This window comes from Cryptotermes secundus, unplaced genomic scaffold (assembly GCF_002891405.2).
Source record: "Cryptotermes secundus unplaced genomic scaffold, Csec_1.0 scaffold407, whole genome shotgun sequence".
Classification (NCBI taxonomy): domain Eukaryota; kingdom Metazoa; phylum Arthropoda; class Insecta; order Blattodea; family Kalotermitidae; genus Cryptotermes; species Cryptotermes secundus.
The window spans coordinates 2,937,280-2,957,242 of NW_019741981.1; the positions used below are offsets into that span (position 1 = coordinate 2,937,280).

Consider the following 19,963-nt stretch of genomic DNA (forward strand, 5'->3'; position numbering starts at 1 on the left):
CAGACTTGTATTTTAGAGGTGCTCACTTCAAAGCTTGCCCAGCACATTTGATATCCTGACAGGTTTATTTGTGGTTTTCCTCATTCCATCCAGGTAAATGCTGGGGCATTTCCTTGATTAGGCCACAACTGCCTTTTCCCAAATCTTTCCCAGTTCATTACTCACCGGTCATTTTATGATTCAGTGCTATATAGTCTGAGATTTTGACAGTGCCATAAAAAAAGAACCCATAAAATGTATTAGAAAGATGTGTGGAACTTGTTTTCAAAATTGCTTGTGCTTGAAATTATTAAACCATGAAAAAAGGGGAAAAGTCTGATATGAGAATGTAGCAGTTTGAATCTTTTTTTTTTGGATACAAAGACTTAACACAAACCACCCAACATTTATAGTTGTCATTCTCAGATACTTAACTACTCAGTTCTCAAGGAATTTATTACCAGTTGTCAGATTTATCTGGAAATCTGGTTATGAAACATAACTATAAGTGATTTTTTCCCTTGTATTTTTAGAAGCAGTAGTATTCATTTCTTGTTAGAAAGTACAGTTCCCAATGCTTGCCTGACTAATAGTTTACAATTTCATTGTCAGATCTATGCTAGCTGTCAAAACATTGATGTCTGCTGTTCCGTGCATTCAGCAGCTTGTTGTACAGGCCGTAAAATGAGTTACCAAACTGACAAGAGAGCAGTAGTTAATGCTCTTGGAACACTTGTGTCTTTAGAATAGTCTCTAGTTGCAGCTTTAAAGCAATATATTGTTATAGTATTTGATATGTTGTTTTTTTTTTTGCAGGCATCCGTTGTTTTGGGACAGTTTTTAGTACTGAAGAAGAACAAAGAACTGTTTCAAGATTGGATGAAAGATGTATGTGGAGCAAATACCAAGCAGTCAAGTGATTGCTATCAGTGTTTGTCTGATTGGTGTGATGAGTTTTTGTGAACACAAATGATGAGGCCTGTTCTTTGATTCATAATAGAATATGTAATGTATGGTCAAATATGTTCCAGTCTTTCCTTTTGGCTATACATCTGCACTTATTTTATACCTATTACAAAACCTCATTCTTTTCCTGTTTACTTGTCGGGTTTTCTGTGAAAGGCCAAGAAGTTTCAGTTGTTAACCAAGAGTATGACTTGCCATTGGAGCTGATGTGAGATATAATGTGTCACATAGTATTATATTTTAATTGTCTTTAAAGGAATCTTAAAAATGCCCCATGGCATGTGCACGTGTCAGTGACACTGATAAATGGTTAATCATACTGCATTCTTGTGAACATGTGTGTTATCAGCTTATTGGAGATTAGAACATATCCTTATTCCATAAGAATACAGAATAATTTTTCACTCTTGGCAAATAGTAGTTTTGGCCCAAACAATGTACCCTTTTATTGTTGAAGTTGCACTTAATATTATTATATCTTGCATTAGAATAAAACTTACTTCAATTACCACTGTAAAAACTAGTCATGAGGAATTTTTAACTTTTTACCCTCTCTCGTTAATTTGTCAGTCATATCATCTTTATGTTCTGCTGAGATGAAGAGAACATCTTTGTGCTTACACATTTTACAAAGCCACACTTTTGGCATGCTGTCATATTCACCTTTTGAAGGCTTGATGTCACTAGTGTGGGGTTTCTTTCATAATCAACACAGTATTCCATCACAGTAAATGTTAGCATGGAGCAGTTGTAATCCCAGATCATGAGTTATCAATGTAAAGTGAGTGACTGATGTTGAACTTTCCTTCTATGAACCTGATTAATACATTCACAGCATCCTCCTCATCATATGGATATTAAGTTGTCCTTTGTAGATCAAAGTGTGTTTCATCTTTATCAGGTTCCCTGAGCATGTACAGTTTCAGAGAATACCATATTTGTGTCACTTTATGTTTTATGTACTGCCTAAAAACCAGTCATCTGCATAAAATTGATTTGCCAAGTGAAAGATCTTCCCAACCTAATATACATTGGTAATCATATTGGTGAACGAATGTAATTGGGTTTATGTATTCACCAGACTGATTATATCAAGAGTGGGTTCTTCAGGTTTTGGATTTGTTCTGAAATGTAGGCGTTAGAATGAGAACATAATTCGTGCTCTTTGCAAAGAAAAACACTTCACTCTGAACAAAGTGTCACTTGGTCAATAGGCAGTGCAGAGAAGGTATTAGGATTGTACCCATGTGAAATTAAAGACCCAAAAGTACTTTAATTTCATTTACACTGACATCTTTCTAGTCACTTATGTGTTATTACTATGAAATGCAAAAAAGAAAAATTCCTTCAACTTAAGTATTGGTCACTTTTAGAAGCAGCCCATAGAACTTGTCACTGGCAAATAACTTTAATACTGTGTAGGCTCCATATTGCAAGCAGTTATTTTCTTTAGGTAAGGCACATCAGTGAAATGCATTCTTCTCATAATTGGATATACATGTGACTGAACATGGTTCGAGTTAAATGTTTTTGAACAGGAGAAGAGAAGTTCTATCTTCTGGGATATAACATCATGTAGTTCATTGAAAGTCAACTGACATTTTGCAGGAATAGACCCTGCTTGCTACCTGCTTGGCATATTCTTTGACCCTGAAGGTGGATGTGACTTGTTCCTCTTGTTATTTTCACTTTATGTGGATTGAATGATAAGTAAGAATCAGTGTTTCATCTTGTGGGTCAAGGTAGAAACTTGACAACTCTGGAAGAATCTCTTTAAGCTGAAATTCTTTCTCACTCTCTTTCTTGTTTATAATTTATTCTTCCAGAAATTGTACATGTCTTGCCACAACTATTTGAGACGGATTGAGGGGATCTGATAACCGATAAGCTTTACTTTCCTCACTATATCCAATAAAAATGTATTTCTTGCTCACAGCATCCAATTTTTGGTGTTTCTCTGATGGTACATGAGCATAAGCTGGACATCTGAAAATTTTTATGTGGGAGAGATCCATCTTTTCTCCTGTCCATATTTCTTCAGGCAATTGGTTCTTTAGTTTCTTGTGAGGTGATCTGTTCGAAAGATATACGGCTGTTTGTGCTGTTTCAGCCCAGAATCTTTTGTTGCAGCCAGAATCATACAACATACATATAGTTTTTTCCAGAATACTGCAATTAGCTCATCGGCAGTTCCATTTTGTTGTGGAGTATATGGCACAGAGAATTCCCTTTTAACTCCCTTTTGTTTTAACATGTCATCGAATATTTGCCACAAAATTCACCACCATTATCGAACAGACAGCTCTTATAGTCACTCCAGTTTCTGTCTCAACCATTCTCATAAATTCTTTAAAGGCTTCATATGTGTCACATTTTTGTTTCTTAAACGAATGAAGATTTTTCTACTATGATCATCCACAATAGTAAAAAAATATTTAGCATTCCCGTAAGAGGGTACTTCAAATGGCCCAACCGGATCTAACTGTAATAGTTCAAGTATCCTTTTTGACCGTTTGTTCTTTGATTGTAGGAAAGGCTTCTTTGTCATCTTGCCTTCCAGGCATGGAACACTTTTCTTTGACTGATCTTCTTGTTCTTGAAAATCTGCCACTAGCTAAACCTTTTTTTAAGCAACCGCATGCTAACCCTATTTAAATGCCCCAAACGCCTATGCCACAACAGTTGTTCATCAATTTGCTGTGTACCTGCAACTTGTTCATTCTTTACAATATTAGTACAAGATTTACACATTTGTCATTATTCTCTTTGGTATTAATCTTATCTTTAGTTGCAATATTTGCAGATTGGGTCAAGTTAGCTTTGGTATATAAACAATAAATCCCAGTTTCAGGATATGCCTTGGCAAGAACTTTGCCTGTTACCTCAAAATTATCAGAATCATATAAGTTGCAACAGTCTTTGGTGAATAACACAATCATACCCTTGTTTACAATTGAGCTCACAGATAACAAATTTGCAGACAATTTTGGTACATGCAATACATCTGAGATATGGCTAAAATTGTCATTCACAAGTTTTACATAACCAAAACCTGCACTAGTTAACATGTTATCGTCAGCAAAACTTATCTTGTGTTCCTTAGAATCATGTGTTTTATAATTCTGCAAAACTGTCATATTTCTGGTCATGCAGTGTGAAGCACTAGAGTCTATTACCCAAGTATCATCCTTAATTTTAACATGATAGGCAGATATCACATACATGGATTTTTACTGGTCTTATTTTTCCATTTATTTTCATTATACCTTTGATCGGATCCTTCTTTATTTTCATCAGTACTATTAACTGATTTAGAAAACTGATTGCTCTTAAATTTTTGGTTCTGTTGATTGTTATGATTATTATTGTTCGCCTTATCCTTATCTTTAAACCAACAGTTTTTGTTGATATGGCCTAGCTTACCACAAATTTGACATTTTGGTGGTTTATGTTTAAACTTATCTCTGGACAGAAAGGCTGAATCTGAATTTGCATTTTTACCAAATTCAGTATCTTGCATTAGCTTAGATTTAATGAGCTCACTAGTCAAAGTGACGTTGGAATTGTCAAGTGCCATATGCATGGGATAATACTCTTTAGTTAAACCCTTTAACATTAAAGTGGCTAATAGCTAATCTTCTATATTCTTGCCCATTGAGACTAATATAAGATTTATTGACATGAAGGCATTAACGTATTGCTGCATACTTTTATAGTCCTCAAGTTTCAAAGAGCACAAATCAGTTAAAATACTTATCTAACTATTGACACCCTGATCTTTGAATGTTCTTTCCAACGTGTCCCAGGCTTCCTTTGCTGTAGTTGTCTGGACAACGTAAGATTTAACTTGGGGCTCCAATGTCAGACAAATGATGGCTTTGGCTTTCTCGTTCTTTTGTTTCTTGAGGGATGCGGGAGTTGTATCTTCTACAGCATATCCACTGACTGCTGCCCACACAGTTTCAATCACTAGAACATTTTGAATATCAAAGCACCATTCTCTATAATTTTCCCATCCTTTGAGTTTATCAATATTCATGCAGGGCTTTGACGTGGCCATGATGAAACTTGTCTCTATGTCTTGTTGGTGGTGTCAGTCCAAGGGATCACTTTTAAATAACACTTTGACTTCTTACTATTTATACTTATCAATAATATGATCCTGGGCACATAACCTGTTTTTTTAAACCCTCTCTCTTACAAAATGAACTCTTATGACAGTATGTTTTGTTTGGTCGTTGACAGGATTTTTTGCTATAGCTAAAGCACCACGATTATCACAATAAATAGGAATGGTGATTTCCTTGATAGTTTGAACACAGATCCACTAAAGGATCTACGATCTAAATTTCCACCCCAGTCTGCATCGGAAAAACCTTTCAATTGATCATTATTCTGAGAATATACAATACTTACATCCTTTATAGTATTTAGGTATTTTAGAACTCTTTTCAACAAAACCCAGTGCTCTCTCATGAAACAAGCGTTAAATTGGCTCGAATAAGTCATAGCAAAAGATATATCAGGGCACCCGCATGTGGCTAAATACATCATTGAACCTACAGCTTGTTGATATGGCACATCATCTAGATTCCCGATCGATTTATTTGGTTTAGGCAACGGTTTCAATCTGCTATTTGGTTGTATTGGATGGCTAACTGGTTTAGTCTTATTAGGAATATTAAATCTCTTAAGAACATTGTTCAAATATTGAGTTTGGGTTAACTTTATAGTTTTCTTTGCCCTATCTCTGTTCACTTCTGTTCCTAGACATTTCTTAACTGGTCCCAAATCTTTGACTTTAAAACATTGTTGCAATTTTCTTTTTAAATTCTCAATTTCAACATTGTCATTATGAAATATGAAGAAGTCATCAACATACAATGCTGTATTAATTACAGAATTACCCTTTTGTTTGGTATACATGGTTCAGAACAAGTTTGCTTGTACCGTAGGCTTTTCAGAACCTCTGTTGCTTTCTTATTACATGACGTAGTGACTTTTAGTCCATAAACTGATTTTTTTAACTTGCAAACTTTATTAGAATCCCCCTTAGTATCATATCCTTCAGGAAGCTCCATATATGTAACTTCCTCAATATCTCCATTTAAAAACATGGTGCAGACATCAAGGTGGTCAGTGTTCCAGTCATGCTTAGCAGCTAAAGCAAATAACAAACGCATTGATGAGTGTTTCACGACAGGAGCGAAAGTTTCACAATAGTCTATTCCATTTGTTTGGCTACAACCTTTCGCCACTAAATGTACTCTGTGACATGCAAGATTTCCTTCAGCATCTCGTTTAATTTTGAAGACCCATTTTGACTTCACTATTGGCTTATTAGACAGTCTGTCTACTATTGCCCATACTTTGTTTGTTTGGAAAGCTTCTAACTCCTGTTGAATAGCTGCTTTCCATTTAGAAGTATTGGAGCTTGACAGTGCCTCTTCATATGTGATTGGTTCTGACTCCTCATCTTTATGCATGGCTAAGTAGGTAATAAATACTGGAAATTCTTTTTCCTGTTCCGAAGTGGATATCGTCTTTCTTCAAAATTTCCTGTTAATTGTTCTAAGCCATTCGGCTCTAATGGAACATCATTTCCTTCATTTTCTACTTGTGTTTGTTCTTCGGGGTTTTGTTCTTGTGGAATCAGTGTTAACATCAGTTAACTTTGAACAGACTACACAAGGTTATATCCCATAGATCTGTTGATAACCACCACTGTGAGAGCCTCAAATCCTACAGGAGGAGAAGAAATAATCGCACTTACTGTAGAAGAGAAGAGTACCCCCCCCCCCAAAAAAAAAAAAATNGGCTGCTGCTTTCACAGTCAGTGGAATTGTCAGTTTTGCTGCCAGTGTAGTCAGATATAGGCTATAATAGACCTGAAGTTGCATCATCCATATAACTTTTCACTGCAGCACATCAGGGTAGCCATAGTCACAAAGGACTGAGTTGTTACAAGAATAATCAACTTTATCTCCCAATATTTATAGACGTAGAAAAGCACTGGGATAAAAACCAGAATGCACAGATATCTTTTACATGAATCAGTATACCGTTTTAGAAGGGGAAGAAACTAAAGTTTAGCACTGATCAGTTTAAACAGGCAAAAGCCTTTGAGATGCAAGACATCAGCTCCTGGCTTGTGTATTGAGTTACAGAAAATGTGTTAAATATAACCCTTATTTTCCAGCATTTTCATTTGTTGCAGTTCCTGAAATAAAGATAACACCATTCAAATTTTTATTTTGAGCACTGATCTGAAGTGGAATGGAATGCTATGTAGAAATGAAAATAATGTAGTGTTATGGCCCAGGAAATGCATCAATCTACAAAATGTGGGTAAACTGTTCCAAAATGTTACAATAAAAAGAAGGCCCTAATTAATTTTAAGATGTTACCTAAGGTAGCTGAACTGAAGTGAAATAGCATGGATAGTTAAAATCGTCTTGTGGAATATTTCCCAAATGATGCATTAAAAATGTGAAAGCATTTTATTTTCAGAGTTAATATCTTTGTAATGTAATCTGTGTGTATATAAACTGTCGTAACAAGTTTAATGTTTTATATGATCATATATTTTTAACAAATAAAACTTTTATGTCAACAAATGTGTTTCTTAATTTTAATCCATGTGACAAGAATTGGATGGTTGAGAGTTGATGGAACTTGCTGTATAAGGCAAGAAATCTAGCAGTTACAAGACGAAGATGACCGAAATCCGTTTGCTTCGAAGCCCAACGAACCAATATTTTTTGTGTGCATTTTTTTTTATGTTCAATTGGGTTGAACTGCCATTTTCACATTCGAAACGGTTGGGTAAAGTATGGCCGATATAGCAGTGAATTCGATAGGGAGTGGGATTGTTGATCATGTTGATTGCACACAAGTCAAATGAGGTGAAATTTTATCGTGCTATTTGCTTCTGATGATTACTGGTTGATTTCGCAAAATAAATTATTTTAATAAAGCATTTTGTTACGTATACCCTCTGAAAGAGGGCGGTTGTCCGTTTGACTTGAGTTGTTCATTAAAGCACACGAAGTTGCTGTAATGGCGGCCATGTCATGAAGATACCAAGTCAGTGCGGTGGGCCCACAATGGAAGATAGTTCTCCATCACAAAATCACAACGGACAACTGGGACCTTCAAGTGGTGGAATTAATGTAGGCAATAAGCAAAGTGATGAAGGAAACCAAAAAACTCAATACTCCATCCCTGGTATATTGCACTTCATTCAACATGAGTGGGCAAGGTTCGAGATGGAAAGGTCGCAATGGGAAGTGGATAGAGCTGAGCTACAGGTAATTATTGTCAATGTACGTATCGTTATTTCATAGAGTCGTCGTTTAACACCTTGTATTTCCACATGTTTGAAAGACGGTACTTTCATGTAAAATGAGTGGCCGTAAATAATTTCCCGTCAGTATTCTACAAATAAACTAGGCCTAATACGGTGGTAAGTCTAGGCCAGTGCGCTTATTAGGTATTGCGTCAATATTATCGTTTGAATTATTACTGGTATAAAGTAGAGAGCGTAGTAATATAACTAACATATTTTTTTTTCGTCCCCAATTTAGGCCAGGATAGCTTTTCTTCAAGGAGAAAGGAAAGGGCAAGAAAATTTAAAAAATGATTTAGTTCGACGAATAAAGATGTTGGAGTATGCACTAAAGCAAGAAAGGTAAGTTCAGCAGGTCAACCATTTCATGTTTGATTTAAAATATAACAATTTAAGAGAATGACAGCTGCTTTGTTCAGCTGACGTGATGATCGTATGTTTGGTATTTCATTAGCAATAATATTCCCTTTTCATTAATTTCAGATACTGTAATGATGGCCTTTTTAATGAAACCTTAATGTTAATAGATAAAGGGCATTCTATGGATTGTTATGGTCAGGGTGTGGGACAGGGCGCCATACAATGCAGTATACTTAGGAAGTGCATAAAAGACAATAGACTACCAAAATACCTATTATACATTAAGATTAACAACACATTGTAAGAACAAGTGAAACTAAAATTGCTCTTGCTGTTAATGATGGCAGAGTGATAAATCCTCTCTTATGGCCTGAATGATGGCATTTAATTAAACCATTGTCCCCTTTTGTAACAGTATAAGTTTATCTAAAACTGTCAAGGAGAAAAGTATAAACTAATACATATCTTAATGTGAACATAATGTAGATGACAGGACTGCAAAATTTTGTATCTGTAATTTGTTACATGCAAGAGACATGGGTATAAATCTGTTGTAAGATAACAGATCAAAGTGGCAAGTGTCTGTGAATCCTATTGTTGTCCTATGCCAAATTCCTGTTATCACAAATGCATTCAGTGTGATAATCCCTAAAGCACACATTAATTGCACAGATGAATGTCACATTCTTTTTATGTTGGTGTGTGCTTGTCTGTGTTATGAATGAAACACAATACTGCAGATGCTTCCTTCTGGGTGGCCAGTGATTGTTGCTACTGACTTTCAGGAAGTATATTTTTATCACAGCATCACCTCTTATTGAGGAGGTGTTTACCATTCTGTGGCATGTTTACCAAAAACAAATGCCTTTTTTTTTGCAGTCATCAACAGTTATAGTTTCATATCATTTTCATGTTTACAGAAATTTCCATCTTATGATAAGTAGTAGCATGTTTATATTTCTGGTTTATATAGTGATGCTATGAGTAACTCAGAATGTAAAGTGTTGAGTGGTGGAATGATTAGTGAACATTTATTGGAAGGGATGTGTGAGGAAGTAGCCATGGTCTAGTTTTAGGTAATATCCCAGTATTTGCTTGGAGGAACTTAGGAACACTGCAGACAACTTTGGTCAAGATAGTCAGTGCCCTATTAGAGGTTTCAACTGATCGCCTCTTGGATAGAAATTAGAAACTCAGTGACTTGAACCAACTTTGTAGGGTACAGTAGTAATTTCCATCTTTTGTTGGATGTTTGTTTAGTTATATTTGTGGTTTATGTAGTCAGGTGTCAGTAGTTTGGAGTATGAAATGTTGAATGGTAGGATGGTTAATGAATTATTATTGGAAAGGATATAGAAGGAAATAGTCATGGTACAGTTTGAAGTGCTATACTGGATTTTGCATGGCAGAATTAAAGAAAAGTACAAACAGCCTCAGTAAGTATAGTTAAGTATACTATGTAGGATATAATTGGCTCTTTGCTTCCAGACTGTGGCCATTAGGTCACCCCTAGTCTGGATGTGAGCCTAATGCTCCTTTCATCCATAACTCACTGCCTGTCCCCCTGCTACTATATAACCTGCCATGTTACCAACCTACTCACTTTTACCGTGAAGATGGGGGCAGTATATTAATCCAAAGTGATGGTACCTGCCTACCAGACAGCACGGTGTCATGACCCAGAGGATCACAGTATATGCTGGTGAAATCGTTCTGAGTTTACTGGTACTCTTTTCAGAGATTCTGGAAGTCATGTCTGAACTCTGTGATCATGGCCAAAAAAGAAACACATTGGGTACTGTCATGTCAGATTGTGGGAAGGACCCTTCATCATGGGTGTCCAACAAATTGTGTTAGTACCTGGCTGTTGCATTTTCATGTAGTTGGAAAACTGCTGTGAGAACAGCAGAAAATGAGCACTTGTTGACCTGAGTTCTTAAGCCAGATGGCTTGCCAGAAAAGAAATGGACACCTCTGAGGAACATTTCTTTGTCATGAAAGTCCTGCAAGTAAAATACAAGTAAAACACAAGCATGAAAGTCTCAGTATGAAGGCTGAATTTTATAATGCAACCACAACCCAAATTCAGTAATAGATGGAGTGAGCTGTAGGCATACCAGAGGTTATTTTGGGGCTCTTTGTAAACAGAAATATGCTTCAGGTTTAGAGTTGTAGCATATTAGTTCTTCTTAGCCTCCTAATTTATAAACAGTTGTCTAACATCTGTCTTGTGAGTCAGTCCCTTGTGCCATACCATTTGCAAGGGCTTCAAAAATTTTTATATTTGGATGAGTGTGATGTGATTATGGCATGTGAGCTGTGAGCCACCCATGTGTAAAATAAGAGTAGGTCTGTAAGTTTAGTATGTTGCAAACACGTATAAGAGAGCTGGGATAGTGCCAAGGGGTTAGAGTTTGAGTCCTGGTAGGTGCAAGATTTTTCTTCCCTCCACATCATCCAGATAAGCTCTGGGGTAGAGCAGCTGGGATATGAAGCTGACCACTCACCTGAAACTAGAGCCAGGGTCAAGAATATATGGATCTATACATCTGCTCCCCCATACATCTTTGTAGCTTAGTGCTTAATTAGTTAAGCACAGAGACAACTTTAGCTTAGTGATGGTATTGTTATGGCATGCAGTCACAGGTTAAAATGAGCATCATAAGCATACTTATAAAACATCAAGGTGAGATGCTTTGGAATGATAAAGGTTATTAGAGAAGTTCTATGCATAAAAAGGATAATTGTCCCTATACATAATTACACACTACATGAGAGCTCTACATAGAACACTTTTTACATGGAAAATAATACATTAAGCATCTTATGTATGTACACATAAATAATTACTGTACTAATTAATCTCATGATTACAGCGTTGTAATCATTCTGTAATAATATAAATTCATCCGTAGGGTTGAAACTGAGTCAGGAATTCTTGTAATGCTGTCTTTATTTCTGGACAAGCATTTAATTTTTAGGGGGGGGGGCATTTTTATCCCTGCATAGTTTCTTTTATGATAACCTGATGTTAGCAGTTAGTCTGTTAAGTTCAAGTTCATGTCTTATTTTCAGTATGGACTGCTGAGTTTGAAGCATTCCTATGTTCTCAGTTATAAATGTTTAGAGTCAGTTCATACTCACCCATGTATGGTTGTCTGTAGGTAGTATGTGGAATTTCTTGAATAAGTGCATGATCATGTTTTCTGAGCACCAGCCATGATTCAGATAACATTCTTTTGCAAGAGAAATATTTTACTACTGTCAGATGACAGCCTAGAAAGAAAAGGGACCTTGTTGCAGAATATATTTTGCTTGACTTAAATAGATTGAAATCTGCATTGATTTCCAATTTAAATGATTGTCAGTTTGTCGACCAGTGACTCTTTCTTGTATGCATGTTCAATCTCTGCTACGTGTACTTTTCATTGGCATTTTTCCTGTCGTGCTAAAAAAAAAAAACACAAGCTTTGATAGCTTTTTTAAAATGAGTAGCAAAGCCTGAAGTTATTAGTCAATATCCAGTCAAAGTACAACACTTTGTATTCATAAGATAGATAGGACAGATTAATTTGGAATAATTTCTGTTCCTTGTGATAAGCATTTCAGAAGTGTGTCTGTGAATGTCTGTAAAGTCAGTCCAATCATAGTGGTTATTCACATTGCCAATGCAACATACACCAAAACTTAGTAATGTAATTAAACTTTAATCTTAATGCATACTAGATAGAAGAATTGCCTCCAGACCATATTCAGTGTTTGTATTGCCATAAGTCAGTCACCAGAGCCTCAGAACTTTATAAATAAAGTTTAGTTCAACCTATATTATGTAGTGGTATTTCATCAAACCCGAGATGTAATGATTGTACTACTATAACTTGCTCACTAGAGTCTCATTTTGGAGAACATGGCACTGTGTTGGTTTTAAGGTAGGAGAGCCTCTATGTTGTGCTACCTGCCCTGTACATTCCACATAATATAAGAAAAGTGGTGATGTAAAATCAGTGGAGTTTTTCTTATTGACCAGCTGCCATTTGTAAAGGCTAAGAAATCTGTTGGTATTACCATAATGCTCCACGCTTGTATTCATTAGGTCTTTGGTTTGAATTTTGGTGAAGGATATTAGAAATTCTGGCTGAGGGTTCCCCCCCCCCTCAGTCTGTCCGGACAAATGCCAGGAAATTATTCTGATAGATCATGACCACTTCATTGCATATTCTTTCCAGTTTATCATTTGTCATACTATTTGATGCTGTGTAGTCTAGATGCTGACAGTGCGTATAAGTAAATGCGTATCCATTAAAACTTATAGGTCTAGAGACATTAATTCTGTATGTGCATGTCTATAGGCATGCTGGAATATTAATTGTATTTCTTGGCAGTTGGTATGTGGGTTAAGACATTTTGGATCGAATGGGGGAGTTCTTTAAAATTTGTGTTAAAGAAATTCTATAAGTCTGTAACATAAAATACATTATGAGTTAGGAGAAAGAAAAAATTGTTAGTTGAATTAGAATGATGTTCAATAGACGTGTTTTCACATTTTAGAGCAAAATACCACAAGCTAAAATATGGAACCGAGTTACAGCAAGGTGACATGAAACCACCAATTTTTGATGAGCCGGGGGGACCGGAAGCTCCAGTAGATGGAGAAGCACCTTTCACTTCTGTTAGTAATGTAAGCTGGCGGCAAGGAAGACAGCTTCTCAGGCAGTAAGTTAATATTACATGAATATGTTATGTTCCAATGTGAAATTGATTTAATATTTTTATTTTGAAGCGTGTATTGATAATTTCAGCAGATAAATGAGAAACAACATATTCAGAGGACAAAGTTAAGGCAAAATTATGATTAATAATAAGAGAAATAGCTAGTCAGGGTCTTCAGTTTTCATTGATGTTCTGTATTTTAAAAAGGAGAGAAGGCATGGAAATCATAAAACGTTAGTACAAGAATAAGAATCTGGAACATGTTTGGTCTCTTAAATCACCTGTACATTAAGAATCTGTACAGTGAGCATAATAGATACTTTCAGGATCATAACATCTGAGATAAAATTGGTCAAATATACCAGGCATGCATAGGAAGACATCAGAAGTAACCAGACGATGCCAGCCATTTCCTGGCGTTGGCGTGTTTTAGTGCTTTGATACACTCTTCCCTTCTTTGCTGTCTTGGCACTCATCAAACAAAGACATATTTATGATAGTTTTTGTGCATGGTTGTAAAGAACCCTTGTTGACTTTGTGTGGTCTATATTACGGTCAGAAAGGTCAGAAAAATTTCACATTCATTCACTTTCACCATGGCTTCTCGCAGCAAGTGTCGGAGTGTTCCTACAGACCAGCTGGAAAGTGTTGTGAAAGAGATTTGTGCTGATGATGAAAGTGGCGAAGAAATAATGATTCCTGAATTAGATGAAGTTTATAGTGACAATAATACAGTGACAGATAATGATCCACAAGACAGTAATCATGAACATTTAGCCACCATGAGTGTGGTGCCTGACATGCCCATCTCATGGATGTACGGAGACATTGTACCAACAATAGTTCCATTTACTTGTAGTTCTGGGATCAAAATTGATATAACACATAAAGTGCACCCATTTTCATGGATTAAAAGTTTTCTGAATGACGACTTAGTAAATCACTATGCTCACCAGCCCTTCAACACACATGAATTAGCTCCTCACTCTTGAGAACACAATTACAAATATATCACACCAGATGAAATGTGGACATACTTAGGAATTGTGTTCATGACAGGAATCGACAAACGCCCCGAAATTGAAGAATATTGGTCCACTAGGCCCCTATTTCACACTCCATGGTATGGACAAAAGATGTCTTTGTGGCGGTTCCAACAGATCTCAAAATTTCTTCATTTTGCAGACAATGATGCATGACCAGCTGACCGTGAAGATCGCCTGTATAAAGTTAGACCAATTATAGACTCATTAGTGGGGAAATTTAGAAACACATATATCCCTGACAAGGAAATTGCAATAGATGAAGGAATGATCGCTTGGAAAGGACGTCTTATCTTCCGAGTATATATGCCTGACAAACCTGATAAGTACGGTATAAAGGATTATCTTGTTTGTGAATCGACAAGTGAATATATTTGGAATTTTGAAATTTATTGCGGAAAATCAAGACCTATAAAGGAATTAGTTGTCGATCTGTTGGGGCCACAGCTTCTAGATAAAGGGTATCATCTCTACCAGGATAACTATTACAATAGTGTAGAATTGTGTGAGATGTTATTACAGAGAAATACCTATGTGTGTGGTATCTTCAGAATGGACAGAGGAGCTCCTAAAGAACTAAAGGATGATGTAAAATATTTGAAAAGGGGAAATCTGTGTTTTCTAGGAAGGGGCAGGTTCTCATACAGGTGTGGAGAGATAAAAGAGACATCAAACTTTCTCCACTCTTCACACAGCAAAAATCGTGGAATCTGCAAAATCGAACCGCAAAGGAGAAAAAATATGCAGACTCGAGGTAATTGGGGACTACAATAAACATATGAGAGGGGTTGACAGGGCCAGTCAAATGCTGCATTATTATCCTTTTTCCCGCAAAACTGTAAAGTGGACAAAGAAACGAGTTTTTCTTGTTGCAAATGGCAGCATTGAATAGTTTAATTCTATTCAAAAAGAACACAACAGACGAAAAATACAAGAAGAGAAAATACAAATTCAAAGATTTTATAATGGACTGTGTAAAAAAAATGACAGAACCAAACAGTGTGGAGAGGGAGAAGAGTCAAGGAATGAAGTGGATGACGAATCTATTGCTTCAGACTCGAGTACAGTCACGCCTCCGCCCACGACCTTGAAAAGACCACCAGTGAAGGACCCAGCAAATCGTCTAGAGGGTGGCCTGAAAATACACAAAATGGCCCATATTCCTCCCAGTAACAAGAAGAAGAATGGTGCCATGAGAAAGTGTCGCGTGTGTGCTAAGCACAAGATTAGAAAAGAAACAAGTGTCATGTGTATGAGCTGTGGTGTGGCTCTCTACAAACTTTCATGTTTCAATGTTTATCACAAAGAAAAACTACTAAAAAGGTATGAAAAGACTTTTTTTTGCATAAAATATTGTCATTTTATTAGATCCTGAAAATTTCGTTTTTAAAAACCAATTTTTGTTGAAGTTACTTAAAAAAAAGTAAACGCATGCATTTTAGCGACTTAAAGCTTAAAGGATCTGCCAGGACAGGGGTGGCATTTAAATACCCGTCGCGCCAGTCAAAGAGTTAATCAGTACAGGGTTTGGAAGTATGCAGGTACATACTTATTCTGAAAGAAGTGTTATATGTATATGTAAAATGTATCTCAGCAGAATTGTATTTGTACATGCAGGCCTATATATATTGTAACGTGTTTCATCACAATTTCAGTATAATTGGAATTATTCTGAAATAACCAGACTAAATTAGCAAATGTACAAGAAAATGAACTTCATTAATGTTTCATTGCATTGCTAGCTGTTACGCCTGAATCCAGTATGAAAGCCATTAGAACAGTAATCCCAGGCTGCGTTCCAAAAAATCCTGAGGGTGATCTTAGGTTCCATTGGTTTTACTTATGCTAGATTTTGATATGGGTGATAATGTAAAAAAACTAATTTTCTATTTAAATAAAAGTATTGGTAAATTCTTTAAGTTGTGGTTCAAACCCAGGAGCAATGAAAGAATAATTTTTCATGTTGTCCAGTTGCATGTGGTCATTACAAGAGGAATTTTGTTTACGTCAAGTATTATTATCAACTACTATAATATGAATCAGATTGTAGATGGAGATGAGAGGGTTGGTTGTACTAAGAAAGACAGAGCTACAAGGTTGCAGTGTTGCAAGTTTTGCTTGAACTTGACTTTTATGCATCATTATGCTAAAAATAAATGGTGTGTACTTGTGACTTGGCAACACTGTAACCAGGGCCACAAGTCTCTGCTTCTTGCTTGAACTGATTGGGTACCATGAATATTCACTGACCTGCCTCTTTAGGATGTGACACATGGGTCTCATTTTTAAAAACGGTAAAAGGGTACTAAAATAAAAAAAAAAGAGTCTGAAACATTATGTTATAGGAGTGGCATTGTAAGCTATGAAAACTAAAAGAGAAAGTGCTTGTTGTGTGTATCAAAGATTGCTGCTGAGCACTTTAAAGTCTCCATCATCTGGTAATCCTCTGCTGTTCAGCTGACAAGCAACCTCCCCATCTTTGGATCACAGGGTGATAATATTCTGTATTTCAAATGTTTTTGCTCTTGAAGACAGCAACATTCCTTGGATGCAGAATCCTTCTCTGGTCCCTGGTAAATACAGGATACTGTAGTTTGTTGCCATTGGATCAAATTTTGATTTGGGGTAATTCCAAAACAAATTGCAGAAAAGTAAAAAATTCAAATTAGCTTCCTAGATTTTAATGAAATTTGGTAAAATACAACCTTTTTTAGAGCTCAGTTGCTGTGACAGTTCTTGGATCTGTAGCTGTAACAGTCATCAGTTTATTGATATGTGAAGTTCTGATAGAATGGCATTCCATGGCAAGATTGGATGTACTGTAATAACTGTAACTATGATCGTAATTGAGATATGAAGGGACATTAATTTGTTTTAAACTTTAAACTTTGTATAGAGGTATTATGCGCTATATTCAGGGTAGATTGTTTTAAGGTCTTCTGATTTGACCTTTGATCTTGCATTTTTCAAAATTTGGTCCCTGAATTTCTAACTCTTATTTTATGCACGCTGTTTTGCTATTAAATATAACCCAGTTTCATGTTGGGACTGTCATGGGTTGAGGTTGTATAAAATCATGTATTATATATACAGTGAAGATGAAGGCAGTCTTGCTGTAAATATTGTCTGAAAAATTGATGAATGAAGTTTTAAGAGTTAAATTTAACTGTGTGTATGTCAGTGTACCCTGAAGCTGTTTGTTGTCTTCTTTAAGCAGTTCTCTGGAATTTCTGTTGTTGGTATGTTTTCAGCATCAGTCAGCTTACAGTTGCATACTTTTACAATCCTCTTAACCCTCCTGATCGATGAATTAACGAAATAACTGAATGGTGAAGGACCTTGAGGATGAAGGAAGCTGATTTTCATGTCAAGGGTTTTGCTTGTGGGCAGTGTGCACCTAACATCCAGAAGTTTTCACAAATCAAAAACCTTCGAAATTTTTCCAAGTTCATCTGAATTTCCTCATGTAGAGATACACAGTGTTATACAAATTCAAGAGACTAATAGAGTTATGAGTAATAGAAAATATTCAGAGAGTAGGTTGATGTGTTGTATTTTAAGGTACATTGGATTTGGTATTCCTATGGTCTCATTTTCAGTAAATGTTCTGTTATTAATCATTTAAGGAATGATCTATTAAGAAATATTGTCCTTATATTTTTAGATTTATGAACATTTTTCAGGTATCTTCAAGAAATTGGTTATACTGATACAATAATAGATGTACGTTCAAATCGTGTTCGCTCATTACTTGGTCTTAACAATAATGCAGAAAGTGAAGAAAACCTAAATAACGCCCCAGTTGTAACAGCGCTCAATGGAAATGAGTCATCCAATAAACGGGCCAGTGAGAATCAAGGCCGCAGGACACCCGCCAAAAAGGTATGAAAGTAATTATATTAACAAATTATTGTGATTGTCCATTGTCATATATCACTGAATTAATTTTTTATGAAACTGAATTGGTGTGAAACATGTGGATCATGGTCTTTGTTTTTTTTTTTGAGAAAAAAGTGTGATTCCTGCATATTCCTTTGTACAATTCTGTAAAGTATATTCTGTACCTGGTTTGTGGCCCAAGAATTGGCTTTACCACTTATACATTAGTAGCTGCACCATTTTGAATTATTTTCAGCAGTTATTTCACTTTTGTATGTTGGCCAGAAGAGACTTCCAAATTTATTTCCTTCATTGAGAAAAATTGCGCATATTTCATGGGAACATGGCACAAGGAAGAGATTGATGGAAACATATAGTATGTACAAATGTTTTATTAACTGCCGAAATATTGTGGCATGTAGACCCATTGCTAGGAAACAACTGTGAAATATGCAACTATGCAGTGGTCGTTACTGGGCAGCAGGCTGTAAAGAGCAATGGAAGAACTGTGTTTTCTGTGAAATCTGTGCTGAGATGTTATAAGCAGGACAAGTTAAGAGTTAATTAGTAACATAACTGCTGGGTTTTGGTTATTGTGAGCTGTTGCTTTAAGGAGCTGGTATCTTAAGGCCAGGGACAGTTCAGGAACACAGAGGAAGGGGCATGTCAGCCGTTGGAAGCCGCTACCAAGCATTAGCTGGCAAAGACTAACAGACTGAGAAGACCTAGTGTGTCCTGTAGTGATTTGTGAAGTGTAGAACAGGGAGAGCATAATCCTTACTTGTAGTTATGAGTTGTGAGAATTCAATAAATCCAGTCTTGACAATAATGCAATTCAGAGAAGTATCAAGTAAATCAAATCCAGTATAAAGTTTGGATTAAGTATACTTGTTTGTGACAAGGGTGAACTGCTTTGCTGAAATGAAATACTTATGATCACCATAAGGAAGAGTTTAATAATCATATTGAATCATCAACAGATTTGTTTAAAATACATTCTGCCCATGATGCTGTTATATAACATGAAATTACTTAATTAAATTGTTACATCATCATGGTTCATAGAATTGAATTCAGCTATGTGAAATATGTTTGTGTTACTATGCCTTCATATCTGCCATGGTTTCTTGTTATCCATCTTTTGAAACGCATTTTGGCATTATTTTTGTAAGTCCTCTTTTTGCTACTATGTAATAATTGTTATCTATCACTCCTCTTTGTCCTTAATTGGTGACCACAATTCCAACATCTGCTTTGTTGAGTCGGTAGAGGTGTTCTTTGTGCCAGGAAATGTATATGTGGTGCTCAGTGACACTGGATGAGGCTGGACAAAATGACAAGACACAGAAACACACACTACTGTTAATAGTTGGATTAATGTTATTTTTATTCCCGAATGTTCCTCCACATTACACCATTTCATGTAAGCCCATATACTGTTACAGTTTAGAATTCTATTAGAATTAGTCAATTCAGAGAAAACCCCCTTGTTACTATAGTCAGGGCTTCATTTTCCCTTATGACAGTGCCCTCTTACAGAGACTGGAACAGACTTTCTAGTCAGTGGTGCAGTTTGGGTGTGGCATAATCTGACATTACCAGTTTATGTATGTTAACAATTATGAACTTGGCATTAGTGTGAAATTTTAGATTATGTGTAGTAAATTTAATGTAGTCA

The 19,963-nt window shown here is 36.0% G+C and overlaps 1 protein-coding gene across 1 annotated transcript in view; it reads left to right on the forward strand.

The window, feature by feature from the left end:
• Positions 1–7,976: 7,976 nt before the first annotated feature.
• The window catches only part of LOC111872932 (striatin-3), a 31,863-nt gene continuing 19,876 nt past the window's right edge, over positions 7,977–19,963 (forward strand). Inside the window, exons 1-4 of the mRNA XM_023867229.2 lie at positions 7,977–8,255; positions 8,532–8,635; positions 13,202–13,366; positions 18,090–18,288. Coding sequence (XP_023722997.1) covers positions 8,019–8,255; positions 8,532–8,635; positions 13,202–13,366; positions 18,090–18,288 — 705 coding nt within the window. The 5' untranslated portion in view covers positions 7,977–8,018. The remainder of the gene's footprint in view (positions 8,256–8,531; positions 8,636–13,201; positions 13,367–18,089; positions 18,289–19,963) is intronic.